The sequence below is a fragment of the Hypomesus transpacificus genome, chromosome 18, assembly GCF_021917145.1.
Source record: "Hypomesus transpacificus isolate Combined female chromosome 18, fHypTra1, whole genome shotgun sequence".
Classification (NCBI taxonomy): domain Eukaryota; kingdom Metazoa; phylum Chordata; class Actinopteri; order Osmeriformes; family Osmeridae; genus Hypomesus; species Hypomesus transpacificus.
Window position 1 is genome coordinate 2,136,441 of NC_061077.1, and position 17,083 is coordinate 2,153,523.

At 43.8% G+C, this 17,083-nt stretch overlaps 2 protein-coding genes and 1 non-coding gene across 4 annotated transcripts; 2 read left to right on the top strand and 1 right to left on the bottom strand.

Moving 5' to 3' along the window:
• Positions 1-212: 212 nt before the first annotated feature.
• LOC124481286 lies at positions 213-326 on the bottom strand. The gene has a single exon (XR_006957635.1). It is a non-coding gene; the product is annotated as a U5 spliceosomal RNA (small nuclear RNA).
• A 2,024-nt stretch (positions 327-2,350) lies between these two features.
• On the top strand, positions 2,351-5,955 carry zgc:195245 (uncharacterized protein LOC565483 homolog). Its single transcript, XM_047040561.1, has 6 exons — positions 2,351-2,377; positions 4,527-4,547; positions 4,767-4,794; positions 4,964-5,108; positions 5,248-5,392; positions 5,729-5,955. The coding sequence occupies exons 1-6, from the start codon at positions 2,351-2,353 to the stop codon at positions 5,828-5,830; spliced, it is 468 nt and encodes a 155-aa protein (XP_046896517.1). The 3' UTR covers positions 5,831-5,955.
• A 1,468-nt stretch (positions 5,956-7,423) lies between these two features.
• Positions 7,424-15,911, top strand: inavaa (innate immunity activator a). 2 transcript variants are annotated; one of them, XM_047040874.1, is made up of 10 exons: positions 7,424-7,523; positions 11,595-11,698; positions 11,948-12,075; positions 12,322-12,444; positions 12,597-12,828; positions 13,059-13,112; positions 13,239-13,467; positions 13,645-13,800; positions 14,131-14,878; positions 15,043-15,911. In XM_047040874.1, exons 2-10 carry the CDS (start codon positions 11,629-11,631, stop codon positions 15,136-15,138), a joined length of 1,836 nt encoding a protein of 611 aa, XP_046896830.1. In that variant the 5' UTR covers positions 7,424-7,523; positions 11,595-11,628; the 3' UTR covers positions 15,139-15,911. The 2 variants fall into 2 exon arrangements, with proteins under 2 accessions (XP_046896830.1, XP_046896832.1); XM_047040876.1 differs by having other exon boundaries at positions 13,648-13,800.
• The last annotated feature ends 1,172 nt before the right edge of the window (positions 15,912-17,083 follow it).

Consider the following 17,083-nt stretch of genomic DNA (forward strand, 5'->3'; position numbering starts at 1 on the left):
TATGATAGTGATGCTGATACTGATAGTTATCCTGTCCCACTTTATGTATGCACTATGTTGCCCGGCCCAGATCCCCAAAATATGGATTAATATTAGTCTTCGACGTTATGCATGGTCCACGTCGACGCCACATATTTGAAGCGCAAACACCACACTGACTTGATAACGTATCCTAACTTTCGTCTAATTGACTTTCATTTTACAATATAGGAAGCCCCGCGTAAGCAGGGCATCAAAAAATTGGTTGATACTCGTAATGCTCCTCTCCACGGAAATCTTTAGTAAAAGGCGAAAGATTTATACGATCTGAAGAGAAACCAGAGTGTACTAACGGTATGAAGACGAAAGAGCTGGTGCCTTTTAGCAACATAGCATTCTTGGTTACGGTGTCCAAATTATTTATATCCAATGTCATAGTTAAATCAGTAGAGTGGCAATTATTGTAAACTAGTTGTAAAATAATATCAATGCACACTGACAAAGGCCACCACATATGAAAAATGCTTTTAGGAAATACATGGCCTACGCGAACTGGATGATGGGAATTTTTTTGAACACCAGATTGTTCAATGAATACTTAACAGGGGCCGAGTGCAAATAAGTAATGAGAAGAACATGCTTACTTTGATCAACCTTACACATGTTGGCCATGTAAAGGATCCCTTCTAGAATATTATTTAATTTCCCACGTCTACATTTCAGTCACTGCAACGTACACTGCTAACTTTACTGCGCATGTGCTCAGCAGACTGCAATGCAACCACGAACAACACGCGTGTCCGCACACGATCATACACAGCGCAGATACATTCTGTAATCAATAGCAAATAGCACAATCAAATATGACTACGTCATTTCAAATAACAATAGTACCATTTTAGAGAAGTAAGATACAATAAGGATTAAACATGTGTCCAACAAATTAGATTAGGTTTCGTTCTGGCGACACTTAGAGTCAAAAATGAGAGGCTACAATTTCATGGGAAATTGTGAAGTATGCTTGCGGCCGCTGCACCTTTTATTAAACTAATATCAATCGTCCAAATACTTGGAGAAAGACAATATTGATCTGATATTTCTGTACATTTTAAATAAGTATGCATACGTACTATTTATCAAGATTGCACAGATTAAAAAGCATCCAACATACATTTGTTGCTGCTCATTTACGCTTCAAAATACCGATAGTGAATGAAACAGGGTTCTCTTTGCATGTTCCTTTGCACAAGATTGCTGTTATGGTACGGATGAGTATTTTAGCCACCCTTTTTATTTATTATAAAAGGCCACAAAAAAAGAATTCATTCTTTGTTTCAACCGTAAACTATGTATACTATAAATAAGGTCTACAACTTAACATGGCATCTGAGTCTCATCATGATGCAGCCAACAAAGGATGTTGAGGAAACATTTACATTTAGTCATTTTTATGGGAAACCTATTAATATGGGATTTCGCAAGAAGGAAAAAATAGCACAGGCGTCATGCAGCCTATAGGCCTTTTTTAAGCATCAGGGCTTTTAAAAGATTGTACCAAAAGTTGAATTTGTTTAAATGGGAGAATGCTTCATTTAATTTTTTTTTTACAGAATGCTTCAAATGTGGACGAGGTGGCCATGTTCTAGCTTGCATGTGGCTTGCTCGATGGAATGAGATATGTGCCCATTCTAATTTCACAATGTTTTTATATTTAATTATCAAAATTCGGACTTTAAATACTTTATTGTCTAACTGTTATTTGGACTCCAGGGAGGGGGGGGGGGGGGGCAGTGTCCCCGTGAAAACAAGCTTGGACCCCTTGTAGAGTCTGAGTATAATAAACATGGTCTTTTTCCTGTTCATGCCTGCAGTGCAGTGAAAAATGACTTCCCCTCTAACACTTCAACTGCCCCCAGCTGGGCTCCCCCAGTTGAAATAGTCTAAAACCCCCCTGATCAAATGACAATAATGACTCAGGGCTATAGTTACCTGTACGACATATAATTACGTTTTAATCACCAAGTCATTGGAACACTGACACAGACAATTCTGTAGAGCCCCGAACACCATAACTGTTTATATTTATTTACTTAAAAGCACAAATATCTGGTCCTTATGGGTGCTGTGTGATTAACTAGACAGCATTAAAGAGCTCAGCGGTGGGTTGGGGTAGACTCTAAAGCTGCTGGAGTGCCACGGTAGCTTAGTTGAAAGCAGCATTGATGTCGACGACAATTAACTAATCTTACATCCGTGACTGTGGGATTGTTTTGTGTTAATCTTTAAGGGCGTAATGACATTTCAGGGACCGTCTACTACCAGTGTTGACAAGTGGTAGGTGCCTCATTGAAGTCTGCCCAGCGACCCCACTATGTTGGACTTGGTCTCGACAAAGAAAGTAAGCAAAGAGGTGTGTTGCTTTTGACAATGGACTATTGACTAGACGTGAGTGAGAAAGAGAGCACTGTAGCTGGATAGGAGCTGTGGGACGTGGCTGGTCAATCCTCCATGGACGGGACAACAGCAAAGAAAGTGAGTTCCCCAGGTGCTTTATACGGTCTGAACTCTGTGTGCTGGAGAAGCTGTTACTATCGTGTCTGCTTTTGGTCACCTGTCACTGTCTGATTCTGTGGTTAGTGAAGTAGGGTGGCTCGGATAATGGTAGTGATGATTGTGACGGCCCATTATTAACTTGTCATTGCTGTACTCATATCTTTGTTGGAAAGCAGGATGTTTGCCACTGTGTAGTTTAGCACATTTGCAGCACACAAGCAGGGGATACCTTCTGTCTAGAATATCATGGTTAATTACTGAAAAATTGCTGAGTCTTTGTTGTTAGAAGGGGATATGGGCCTTATTATTTGTAATAAGGATGCATTTTCTTTTGTTTTGTATGTTTTGTAATTCAACATAACTGCACTTAATTGTCTTATGCAATACTACTGTGATTTATATTTTCCTTGAATTATCTGAACCATGTAATATTTCAAATCTTGAATTTATTTGTATTTTCTACTAAATTAGTATTATTACATTTAGTACATTACAGTGAGATAAAACTGCACTTAATTGTCTTATGCAATACTACTGTGATTTATATTTTCCTTGAATTATCTGAACCATGTAATATTTCAAATCTTGAATTTATTTGTATTTTCTACTAAATTAGTATTATTACATTTAGTACATTACAGTGAGATAAAAAACTGTAATAACCACTGGTGGACACTAGGTGGCACAGGCACAGACTGGACCTCTGGCAGGGCCATCTTGTTTATTTGACACACAACAAAATTGAGGGGGAAATGTACTTGTCAACGCAATGCCTTTAACATGGGGCACCAATCTATGAGCCACAAGAGATGGGGCCAAGAAATGGTTGTTAAACAACAATGGTGGTGAAGCAGTGTGAGAGTTGGTGGAGAGAAAGAGAGAGAGAGGGACAGAGAGATAAAGAGAGAGGGAGGGAGAGAGACAGAGAAACAGAGAGAGAGAGAGAGAGAGAGAGAGAGAGAGAGAGAGAGAGAGAGAGAGAGAGAGAGAGAGAGAGAGAGAGAGAGAGAGAGAGAGAGAGAGAGAGAGAGAGGAAGAGAGAGGAAGAGAAGGCTGGTCTGTTCTGGTCTGGCTGGCTGGCTCTCTGGCCACAACCCCAGGCTAAAAGTGTGGCACTCAGAGGAGATCAGAGTCACCCTCTACACCCCCCATTTCCAGATTAACGCCCTGCTAAGGCCTGAGGCTTACATCACCAATGAGAGATAATACATCATACCTGGAACTATCGAGTCCTTAATACTAATATGTTGTGGACTGTATAGAGACCGGGTTGACACACAAGACACAGCACAGCGTGTATTCTAGCAACAGTGATACCAACAGTGGTAACTTTGCCATGTGGCAAGATGGTCGCTTCAACCTTTGACTTTGAATTGAATGTCAGTGTAAGACCAGTTTGGGATCAAGTCACAAAAACACAGCAGCCTGCCATCTGTTGATGACATGATGCTGATCATCATCCACATGATATCTAGTTATCTAGTTTCAACAAGTAGGAAAAAACAACCTGTTTCAACTGTTGCTTTAGGTGACTGTGAGGACATGGTGTGCTCGCTAGTTCTCAAACTTGACCTACTCACAGGTTTGATAGTTAATGCAGTTTTGTCAGAAGCTTTACTATATAAATATATCCTACGCTGTAATATTATGTCACTATCTTAATCCTCTTTGTGGACTTTATCATAGAATATAGAAAAACAACACTGCTGACTCACAGGTAGGGAATTGCAAAGTTTCAGCAGCAGAAATAACTAAATACAATTCAAGTCATTTGCTTTACATATACAGTATACAGTAGTGTAAGTATTGGCGGGCCTAGCATAATGTGCTAACATTCACATTATATGTGCCCTAAGCTACACAGGCAAATGGTTCCGCCCCTTGCTGATAGGGTGATCTGTAGTTACATCAGCTCCGTGCTGGAGCATTAGTAAACAGAGCGTCCGTATGTTACCCATCACAGCAGGTACTTCCTCATTTAGAGCTTATGCAAGAGCAGTTCTCGGTCCATTAAGGTTAAGGACTCACATCACAAGTTATTTGAAGGAAGTTGTGATTGAGGACCTGTTAATAGATGCAACACTTATCTGTGGACGAGGTGTCTTTCCTTTCTAACACTGGGGCTCTTCAATATCCACTCAATTAACTGACTTGGGTTTACTTATGCTAACGTAATACTTAAGATAACAAAGTATTTCCTTTTTGTCTTTTACACCTTTTGGGGAAATTCTCAGCGGCCTGGGCTTCGGCACCACAGAAAAGGTTTGCAAAATGTGGATATTTTGAGCCAACTACAAATGCTATACTTTGCCACTATCCATCCACATTTACTAAATAACACACAACAATATTAACAGCAATACATTCAAAGGCTTTAATGTGATATTACATGATGACAATTTTGGTGAATCAAACATTATCTCTCCCTCAGAGAACTTTGTTTGTCACTTGCCTGTGTCTCGCCAGCCCACGGAGAGCTGTGAGGAGGCCATGCATCCCAGAAAGCTAAATAGCTCCACCACAGAGACCCCGAGCCACCAGGACCTGCACCGAGAGCTGCTACTCAGCCACAAACGGTGGGTGCAAAAGCCCTGGAACCCCAACCCCAACCACAACCACAACCATGCATGGCTAAACGTAGGTTTGAGGTTATGTCTCATGACCTTGTGAACAGATTGGTCAAATGCAGGGTTGTGTGTGTGTGACTAATCCCAGAGGCCTGGTGTTGGAGGAGAAGCCCGAGCTGAAGAGAGTTCTGGAACAGAGGAGGCTGGAGCAGCACAGAGAGCAGGAGCTGGCCCTGCGGCCTCCATCTGACCTGGAGACAGAGCTCCGCAAGAGGCAGCAGAGACTGCAGGAGGTCAATACTGTGCCCTCAAACACACACACACACACATACCAGGAGCGGAGGTTTCATTATACATTTGTATCATTACTTTTTGAAAACAGCAAATTTGCACCCCCTCACACTTTGTATTAAGAAAATCATATTTAACGGCTGCATCCTCAGTTTTAAATAAAGCTGTCCCACACACATTTGAAAACAAACCTACAAGCCTGACACAAACATACCCCACACACTCAGACACACATACAATCTTGATTGTAAAAGCATGTCTATAAAAAAGAAAAACATATCTGTCTTTCTTGTGTAAATTTGACGTGGTAATAATCGGACTCCGCCGGTGTGTTTCAGTATGAGGAGGAGGAGCTTAAGAGGAGGGAGACTCAGGAGAAAGTTCCAGAGTTCATCCGTGTGAGGGATAATCTACGGCGTACGCAGGTGTCGGGGCAGTAAGGGTCACAAACTCTTACATGCCCTGCAGTCTCTCCTATGCCTCTCTCCCATAACTCCCATAATCACTGCAGCAAACACTGGAAGGACAATGCAACAATGAGCACGACTGTGCTTCATGTTTGTATACAGAAGCATATGCAAAACAACAGGATACTAGATAGTAAATGCTTTTGGATAGTTATTGAAATTATTTAGAAACGTTTAGATTTACATTCATAGGAACTGTGTGTGGAATAGTGTACATGCCTGTTAATGATATATTGCATGTTTTCGCCACGAGGTTCAAATGTTCTTTGTTAGACATTTTTTATGGAAATGTTAGGGGACTGTGCTATTCATTTTCCAAGTCAGCCTCTATTGTATCACTGAGTTTATAGCTGATTTTCTTAATTGCTATTTTCTCATAAAAGCCATAAAACTGAAGCAAGCTTACAGAATTGGTCATGGACAGCGATCAGCAATTAGGACCATTTCATAAGAAGGTTAGAACTGTAATGTGAAGTTATTAGTATTATTAAAGCTTACTCTTTTCTCATTTGGGTTTTTCAAGAGACATTCAGTGCAGAGCTGGTCTCTGGCCATTAAACCCAGCTTCAGATTTATATTTCTTACCCCTAATAATTCAATCGTAATGTTTGCTTTTGTTTGTGTGTCTGTGTATGTATGTCAGTGTTGTTTGCCTTTTAGTATTCAGTGTTTATCACGATGGCAATAAAGACTGCATCATTTACAAAGTTTTGTGCTGGGAACCAATGGATAGTGAAAATCGATTTTGCAGGCAGCTTACTTCCCTGGGCCACACATAACAGTTCCCTGAGGGCTAACTTGTGCTCTTTCTCATGGATATCGGACTTTGTTTGATTAGCTAATCTTTTCATTCCATCACGAGATGGCAGAAGAAAGCTGACCATCTGGAGGCTGGCTCAGTGTAGAGGCGATGCTCTCCCAGGCAATATGAAAGACTAAGCAAGTGCCCACAGCTCTGACCAAGACCATAAACACCTGTTGAGATTTGTTCTGGTTGTTGATCATTCAGAAAAATATTATTTTTCCAGCATCTCTTATTTTCGTGTCTTTCAATAAAATAACCACAAAGCCCGGATATGTGAAGCAAAACGTCAACAAAGTAGCCTGCATGTGGGGAGTTGTATTGTGTATGCCTGTCACGCATGCAGGCTTTCGTTTAGGACCGATATCATAATGGGGCGCTGTTCAATACTACCTACCAGCCAGCTGTCCCAGGCACTCGCCTCCTTCCCAAACTTTTTTTTCTCTCGGGCTAATCTTCTATGTCTCCCATTCAGACTAATGGTGCCCCCCTCTCCGTGAGTCGTGTGCTGTGTCAATGGGGCAGAGCGTGTCTGGGGGGGCTGAAAACGTAGGGTAAGCCTACTACGTAAGAAGCAGACAAGTACTTTTCAAAATCAAAAACGTTTTATTCTACATCTAAATACATAAATAGTCTAAATATTGTAAAATTACGTAATTGTATTTACATATGGAGAAATAATCTGTAATGCATTGTAAAACATAGCGCACATTATTTTGGACACTCCCCTTCCTTTACGAATGGTATGAACCAAGGACAGATGTTACACTCCAGAACGCTCACATCTGATTTGAACAAGTCAGTCGGCGAAGTCACTGCTTGCAATTTAAATGAGATGCTCCCGTTGGACTAGTGCACTGAAAGGTAAGCGCAGGGAATTGTTACCAAATGTTAGAATTACGATGTTAGAGAGATGTTATTGTTGCACTGTAGTTGCACTGTAGTATTATTGTAGGATAGGCTATAGTATACTTTTGTTCACTGCGTCTGTTAGGTGAGATGTGGTTAGTTTGTGATGTTGTTAGTAAATAGGCTACAGAGAGTTGTTTGCAGATGATGACTATTGAAATACTGTAGAACTATGCACTTCTGATCCTTGATATTTTCACTGTACTTTATATATGCACTATCTGCACGTCGCTTTGGAAAAAAGCGTCTGCTAACTGAATAAAATGTACTCGGTGCAACAATATAATGTAGATACAAAGTTAAAATGTTTCATAATTACAATCTAACATTTGTATATAAACTTGATTAACTTGCTTGTAAATCAACTCTCCTGTAGAATAATAGACACTGGGGATATCAAGATAGTGTAGCAAAATGTTCATTGTAAACATGATTTGTGTTGAATTTATGTGGTATACTTTCCTGTGTGTATTATGCAGTTTGTTGTAGCCTAGTACCTACTCGAATTCTGTTTGACATTACTGATGGAGTAGTATCTTACGTTGAAAGTTTGGCTGACCATTTGCCATATGTTTTAGAAGTGATTAAGGTAGGACATGCCACACAAGGGACTTGATGTCATCAACCTGGAAGCTATTTTTTTAACAATTTTGGGTGATGATCCATTGTGGTTGACAGACACCACTATTGTCACTGAATGTGTCAACTGTGCCACCTCAGTGTGAAACTGTGCCCGAGGATCCTCTTAATTTGATCCCATGATAGGCTTTCCTCATAGGTGATCAAATTGAATTGAGAGATCAACTCAGAATTGAAATAGACAAAGAATTCCCTTCCTGTTAGTTCCCAGGGTGGCCTGCACTGGAAAATTAAACAGGCTAGTGTGACTTGGTCTGGTAGCCCTTAAATCCTCCAGGGAACAATGGAGCATGTCTTCTTTTCATTTACACTGTGTCTAGGCTCTAACAGAGCTCCTGAGTCTGCTCAACATATGGCAAAACAGTGTTGAGTGCAGCCAGGCTGCTATGCTCGGTTCACCCTAGAAATGGTCCCCATTACAAAAATAAAAACATGTTCTGACAGAACATGATGATTGTATCGAGGCTTTTGGTGTACGTTCTCGAGATGAATGAGCATCTTTGCATGGAAACGTTCTTCGCCATGTGTTTGTGGGACTTCAGGGCCATGTTCTAACATGTCCGTGTCGTGTTCCGGACTGAATGTGTTCCAGTAGCCTGCCATCAGCTGGGGACATCAGGCACAGTGATTCCTTTTTCTCATTTGCACGCTCTTTGCGTCGCCCATGCAGGCTCCCTTTACGTCCGTGGCCATACTGTGCAAAGAGTTGGTTTCTGCTGAATGGATGTTGGCTGTTTGTCAGACTCCTAAAAAAGGGGGCATACTGTAAAGTCGTTTGGTATCTTCCATCGTATCAGCATTCACTGGAGAATCTTAATTACAGGCTTCAGTAGTAAGCTGCGGTCTGGTTTCAAGCATCCCTCACTGTTTCCTAGGCGAGCTAAGGCCCCGTCGGTAGGTCTTTCGGTTCCAGGCCCGACCACAGTGGTAACAAGGATGGTGGTGGCCACATTCCAGGAGATCTCAACTTCAGTGGCTCATGGGAAAGGGCGGTAGGGGAAGTCTGGGAGACAGTGAATCCACATCATGATCTCCAGCCATAAACACCCACTTCCCAACATGTTACACTTTCACGGTCCAGCGAGCTGCAAGGATGGGCGTGACGTCGGGCCGCTGTCCTGACGGCGCAGACGATTAGCGCTCGCTTGAAGAGATCGCGCAAGGGGGGTCTGCTGGAGTCAGCGTCTTCAGATGACATCTGTTTGTGTCCCAGTGTGTTTGGGTGGAGCACAAGGTAACGTCTGTCAATTCTCAAGGAAATGAATTGCTTTTCCTGGCCCAGTGGACTCATTTGTTGATTTGTTCTTGCCTGTCTTCAACACGCATAAGAAGACTACAGTAAATTATGTTAAAAGTTGTTTTGGCAGGAGGCTGAAACTTCTAGAAGGGTTTGCTGTTTTACCAGAACAAACCCACCCAACAGCCCCTAACCACAGACATTGTGAAAGTCTTTAGGGAGTCTTATGAGAGTATAAGTAAGTGGGCGAAATACCACCATACCCTGCCTGTCTCTCATTACCCAGCTGAATTCCTGTTGCCGACTCTGTTTTATATTGCTCTCTCTACCCATGTTTCTGAGTCCCCTTATGCAGGCCCCTACCTAGCTCACCCACTCAGCCTCGCTCCTTCGCCTAATTGAAAGGAGATCCCCTAACTCCCCACACAGGCTCACTGTCAACCCGACGTTCCTCTGCCAGAGCCGGAGGTGTCAGCAGAATACTGTACCCACAGATTAACCAGACGGGTGGGAGGATCCTGGGCCCTTTTGTTGCTGTGTGTTTTCAGTCCGCGCTGGTTGCACAGTAGAGCATGCTGTTTCTCGTTGTTTTACTGTGTGCTCCAAGCTGCATTGGTCCACATGAGTGACTGTGCTGAATGGCCAAAGGCCGTGGGATGAACACAATAACATCCTGTTGAGGGGCTTCTCATTCAGGACTGGGGGCTGTGTCGTCCCCGACACTCAGGAAAAGGCCTGATATCCATCTCTAAACACGCTGCCCCGCTATAGAGTTAATACACATCAGGGAAAGCTAATAACATGACTTAGGAGTGTAAATGTCTGTGTTTGTCTTTGTGTGTGTGTGTGTGTGGGGGGGGGGTGTTCTTAATAGATCCATTATTTCCTACCCAGCTTCTGTTGCCTTTTCCAGACATAACTTTCTCCACGTGTGGATCCAGCCCTCTGGGGCATGTGAGCCGCAGTTCAGTTCAGTCCAACCTAAGGGATGTGACTTCTCGCATGGCAGCAGTATCCTGTTCTGGTCCTAAACAAGGGTTGGTCATGATGCCCTGTAACGTGGTTAGTTGCCATAAAGAGGCCTTTGTAATCTGGCCCAGCGTAGGGACAGATGACAGACGACGAGACGAGAGATTGAGAACAAAGCCATAAAAAGAACGATCCTAAGAAACTCTTATCATCAACGTACTCCCTTGTCCTCATGTCACATGTGGGTGTAGTCTCTTATTTCACTTCTACCTTTCCTGTTTCATCCTTCTACTTCTGTTTAGGTCCATACCATGGTCACTGTTCAGTTCCTAACGTTTGATAAGCTACTGTTCGTACACGTCTTCCGTCTTCTCAGTGTGTGAGATAAGGCTTGCATGGCTAATTGTCCGAGAAATGAAAACGAAAAACAATGGCTCATAAAAATGAGTTGTGCCCTTTAGTTTATGACCGTGTTTGTGTTTGTTTATGGTGAGCTCAGGGATGTGCCACATGGGGCATTGTGGTGAGCTGCTGCTACGGACAAGCCCAGCATTGAGACATTGACACATTCTTCCACTTCAAAGCCCCCCAGAGGCTTTCTGGACACTGGTTGAATGGGAGCTGTGGGAGGGGCCGTGTGGGGGGAACAGGTGCAGTCCACAGAGGGCCAGCTCCCCTGCAGCCATCTGCTTTCTTTTGGGAGCATCGCTCCCCTGCACACTCCCTGACACGCCTCATGGCGACACATACACACTCCCCCGGACCCCCCCCCCCCCCCTACCACCCCGGGCAGCAGCGGCATGCCCCCGTCTCCATGGCGCCCCGATTCGGATTAACCTCCCGCACATGTGCCGAGTCAAGATTGGGGCGTGGGGGGAGCTGATGCCTTTGTGACTGGGGAGTGTGTGTATGCGGGGGGATGGGAAGGGGAGGGGGGTTTGGGGGGGGGGGGGGGGGGGGGTCAGAGGGGGAAGGAGGAGATGGGGGTTGCACTGGTGGAGGGAAAGGATCTGTGCTCAGAGTCAGTCAGCATTATTTCACCATTGTTAGGAAAAGGAATAGCAACAAGAGGGGGAGAGAGTCGATCCTGTGACTGTGGTCTGTGGTTCCTCTGTAGGGCTTGCCCTCATTCTGAGTGACTCATGAGATATAGATCTGACCAAGCTCTTGCACTCAAACAGGTATTGTTGTCTACACTGTGGAGAAACCCTGAACATGATGACCTCAGCCATGGAGAGCAAGGAGGAGATCAGCGACACCGACAGCGGCATCATCCTACACTCTGGTAAGCAAAACTACATTAACTTTCTTAGCACTATTGTTCGTTTTCGTAAAGAAAAAAAGGATACATTTATATTTTTGTAATTGTTATTTGACCTGTATCAAATATAAGCGCCAACTAACCCTAGTAAAATCAATTCTGGTTAAATTACTTTGAAACCGAAATGTATATATCAAACTTAAAGGACATCTCCAAAGTATGTAAATCCTCCTCAGTGTGAGAAACGTCAAACTGACCTGACTTGTGTCCCAGGTCCAGATAGCCCCACGTCCCCAGTGAAGGACCTGACCACCCGGGCCATGAAGATGAAACATCAGTCCCTGGAGGACCGCCTGGAACTGTGCCTGCTGGAGCTCAAGAAACTCTGTGTCCGAGAGGCCGTGAGTGCAACCATCATGTCCCTTTACAGAATCAACCCCATTGCACTTTTTCGTGACCTTAGATCTTGTTGCAGAAGTTTTTGTTGTGGTCATTGACACTTGTGTTGATACATCTGGTAGCATGTAAAGGGATGAGAGGTTGTGTGCAAGTAGCTATCTTATTCGGTGTCGGTAACCGCTAAGCAAGGTCAGCTTAAATGCTTCACTGCATACTTGATCTGACTTTGGGTTTGATCCCATTTTCAGGAGCTAACAGGAAAGCTGTCGTCTGATTACCCTTTAATGCCCGATGAGAAGCCCCCTCGCGTTCGCAGGAGGATTGGAGCTGCCTTCAAACTCGACACGGGCCTGATACACAAGGACGGAGAGGTACAGGGAAACTTAGGTTAAAAACAGACAATACACTGGATTTACTTTATATACTAAATGATATTGGAATACTGGAAACATAAAAAACACATTTCTTTCACCTGACAGTCGTCTCACCCAGATCATCTAACCCTCTTCACCCCTTGCTCCAGGACCCAGAGCTCCACTCCCTGCAGGAAAACCTCGCCCTGCAGCTGCAGATCTTTGACGCGGCGCGGCGTCTCTCCCAGGAGGACAGCCTGAGCAAGTCTGTGAGGAAGAACCGTCTGCAGCAGTGCAAGAGGGAGGAGAGGAAGGTGAAGGACCTGCAGGAGGCTGTCTTTCAGCAGAGGATCAGGCACGAATGCGCCACCCCAAGAACCATCGCCAGAGCCAGTCACAGAGGTGGGTCACACTGTCCCCTTCAGGCTGAAATGTGCACTGCGGGGACTCTATGCTTAGCTTGCTCGATTTGACAAACGCTGATTTGAAACAATAACAGTGACACAAGATGCTTTAAAAACGTTAAAAACAAATGATCTAAGATAATGAGCTAACAAGAAGATAACTAGCCAACAAATACCTGATATACTGTATACACATGCTGATCTTTATACCTTTTCCTCTTTCCTCAGATCCTTGTATGTCTGACGACAGCTCCCTGTCTGACGTGGTGGCCTTGGATGATGGTACATACATGCAAAGATTCTCCATGGAATCATATATTGAAGTTTCAACACAGCATGCAGCCAACACAAGCAATACCCCTGTTCACACCAATGCAACCATCCTCTCATCTTCTTTCTGTCTTACAGACACAGACTGCAGTCCTCACTCCCCTCCAGCTTCGGGCTCTCCCTCCTCAGATTCCCTCCAGTCCTTGCAGGGCTCTCCCAAGCAGCCCCCAGGCCAGACCCTGAGCTCCAGCTCCAGTATGGAGGACCAGTGCTCTCCCATCCAGAACTCCCCCTGGAGAGAGACCAGCTTGGACCAGCCCTACCAAAAGCCCAACAAGCCTCCCTCACCCAGCAGCAGCCGGTCCAGGTAGAACCAGATGTTTCTATATCTTTCTATTCGGACTATTGAATGTCGGATGAAGGGTCTGTTAAATGAATAACATATGCTAACTTGCTCATAGAGGTACCACGCATGTTGATATTGAGGGCAAAAACCTAAATGTGTTTTGTCCTTCTATCGAATTCCTCCCCTTTTCTCTGAAAGTAGCAGTCCAGTGGGACCTCTTGTGTGTCCAGACATCAGGGCTCTCCCCTCCCACTTCCCCTCCATCAAGAACATGGCCCTGCGCCAGGCCCACTCCACCAGCGCCCCCTCCACCCCGGAGCTGCATGCGCGCCGCCAGTACTCCCAGTCCTTCAGGTAAGAACTGGGAAAGATCTGTCAGCATGATATTTAAAACAAGAAAAACCTTTGCGTGGTGAGTTGGGGTTTTTCAAAAAGTATCAAAGGGAAGGAAATTCAAATGATTCAGGATCAACTGTGTTCCCAACATTTTTATTGATTCAATCTGCTGGAGATTCTCCATTGAAGGGCAATTTCCTCAAGGATTAGATTGAAGCAGTGTTCAGGAAATTGGACAGTAGTATTTCTAAAGTGAACTCATATTTAGCATGAAAGGTGTGACAGAACAATTGACAAACTTAGTTCAATAAACACATTAAAGTAACTCCCATGTCTCTCACCTGCCAGACTCCCTAAAACCAAGCCTGCCCTCGACGTGAACCGTCTGGGTTTGGACCAGGTGAACCGTCTGGGTCTGGACCAGGGCCGCGGACGTGCCCGGCTGCCTCAGCGCCGTCCTGTGCCAGAGGTCTTGGTGAGGAGCCCAGAGTACTCCCCACTGCGCCTCTACCAGTCCAGCTCGGAGGACAGCAGCTCCGAACACTCGCTCCCCTCCCACGCCAGCTCTCCCAGCAGAGACAACCACCCCACGGAGATCCCCAAACTCTGCCCACCCCCTTACGGATTCCATTTTGGAGCGCGTAACAGTGTGTGCGCTTCCTCCTTCAACCCTAGTCCTACCTTGAGTAAGAACAACCAGCCTCAGTCCAGCCCCAGTTACTGCAGGGCTGTGATGGAGGAGGGTCCTCTCTCCCCCTGCTCCCCTCAGGATCTGAGGAAGCTTTACATGTCTCCCCCTCCCTCTGAAGCCTGCATCCCCCAGCACAGAGCATATCCCCAGAAGGACAGGCCCTCGGCCCCCCCCCAGAAGGTGCTCAAGCCCCCGCCACCCTACACCAGGTTGGTGCGCACCCCGTCGTTGAGGGAATACCCCAACCATGCCTTTCGGGTTCTGCCCAGGGACATGGTTTGTGCCGAGCTTAAGTCGTGGCACCAGCGGAACCAGTTTGAGAGGTCGGGGCAAGGATTGCTGGAACGCCAGGGTTCCTTCAGGATGACGAGCCCCATCTCACCTCACCTGCCCCCCTTCAAACAGGTTGGTCCACAGAGTTCGACTGAAGCTATACAATACTGAACAATGTCACATAACACATACTCAACAAGGTGACAGTCCATTAATTTTACAGACCCACAAACCAGTCTTTCCAGGGTAAGCATCTGCAGAGTGAATTAACAGTGTCAATCTTGTTTTTCTTCCAGGAAATTCCAGGAAAATTGATTCTCCAAAGAGCTCCAGACGGGACTCCAGTCCAGTGGTTTGTTGAGGAAGATGCAGAGATAGTAAGCCAGGTCTAATCAGGCAGACTCACCCTGAGTGGCATGGTGGGTAATGTAGTCTACACTACACAAGGATCCCTCAGCATGTATGTCTGTATTTATAATGGAGCCAATGGATTCTTTGTGAGATTGTATGTCCCAGAGTGGGCCCAAGTGTACCATGAGAAGCATCTCTTGGTATCTCCCTTATGAACTATTTATATTTTGTGTTTTGAAGTGGTTTGGACTTTTCTATGTAAGGCAGTATGCCAGTTAATTTATATTGACTTGTTTTCTTTTTCTTTCTGGTGAGTCAGGTAGATATTTTACTACAGGATTAATATTATGTTGTTGTAACAAGTTTCATAAATTTGTCACAGGTGATGACATAGATACTGTCTGTAGCTGAAGGATTTATTTGTGGCTGGCACACATTTTGCACAAGTGGTTCACCAAGTTTCCAAATAATGTTTGACATTTCCTAATATAATTTTCACTTTATTTATCAAACATTTTTTAATGCATATTTTTAACCTTTAATTTTTAATCTTCATCACTGAAAACTTGAAATTGTTTTAGTATTAGCATTGCTCTGTCTTTCTTAAAAGTAAAACCTTTAGAATAATATAACATGGAATAAACCTTATGTTATTTAACCCCTATGTTTTTAAAATTTATATTAACCTTCTATATCAAATTGGTCTGAAGATTGATTGTTTTTTAGGTTTTCACTGTTAACTATGTCAAGTGGTTCTAACAAAATTTGTATTTTTTTTTTTTTGTATATTTATAATAAAAAGAGACTTGGAATACTTTCAAATACTTCTTAGTAATGACCCCACTCCAGAGGACACACAACTACTTATTTGAACATTTATGATTAACACCATTATGTGAATGGGCACAGTTTTTAATACATGCCAACTGTAACACCCTTATATTTCCATAAGAACAATGCCATTGCCATTTTCACTCCAAGATTGATCTCATATAAAATAACAATAACATTGTTCATGTTTTTTTATGTACAGTACGCCCTTCATTGTCGAGGCAACCTCAAAATAATTCCACACAGTTCACAAGCCTTTTATTGGACAAAGCTGTCCAATTGATGCATCTTGCAAGCAAGAAATAAACCTCTACTCCTTCATGTTGGTTACCAAAGTGTGGGACCATGCAGATTCCATAAAAATGTTATCAATGTTATCACACAGCAAAACACACACAGGTAAACACAGAGAAGCAGCCAACGACAGCTATACAGCCAGTGAGCCAGGGGGCGATGTCTGCACATAGGACCACACCTGAATAAAGGAAGGGACAACAGAGTAAGGACTTGAGCATATCACTATATCACACAGTTAACAACCTTAATGCTGTTACCTAAAGTTGTCTCCATGCTGCTACTCTTTGCTGTTTACCATTCATAGCAGCCCTAATAAGTTGCTTACTGTTCTGAGGTTAACTGTCTGTACTCTACGCCCTTCTTGTCCTTGTCCCATCTTGTCCTCTCCAGCATTGTTTTGCCTCTGCGTCTGTGTCGCAGAGAATTCAGTAGTGAGCTGAAAAACAACATTATGGATATTAGCCCATAACAAGACCCAAAATAGTCCAACAGTGCCCAATAGAACAAACAAGAGCCAATTAAAACTATCTGTATGTACTGTGTAAATATACCACACATGCCTTTTCATATTACACATTCAAAACATCAGTCACTCCATAAGGTACCAGTTCTGTTTGTTTTTGGGGACCACTGCATTTGGTTCTTCAGTCAGGCTGCATGAGTTAAGGTTGAGGGGGTCCGCTGGTGAAGGACAAACTTCCTCTACATAAGTGGCATCATCTGGTGCTCTTGGATTGATCTGGGACTCTGGTGTTGGTGGTCTGCAGTCAGAGACATTTTTCAACAAAATTGTTGTTTGTTTTCTGCAAAAGTTTAGTAAGGGTTGATTGATGTATGTATTTAATGCCTGGTTGTTAG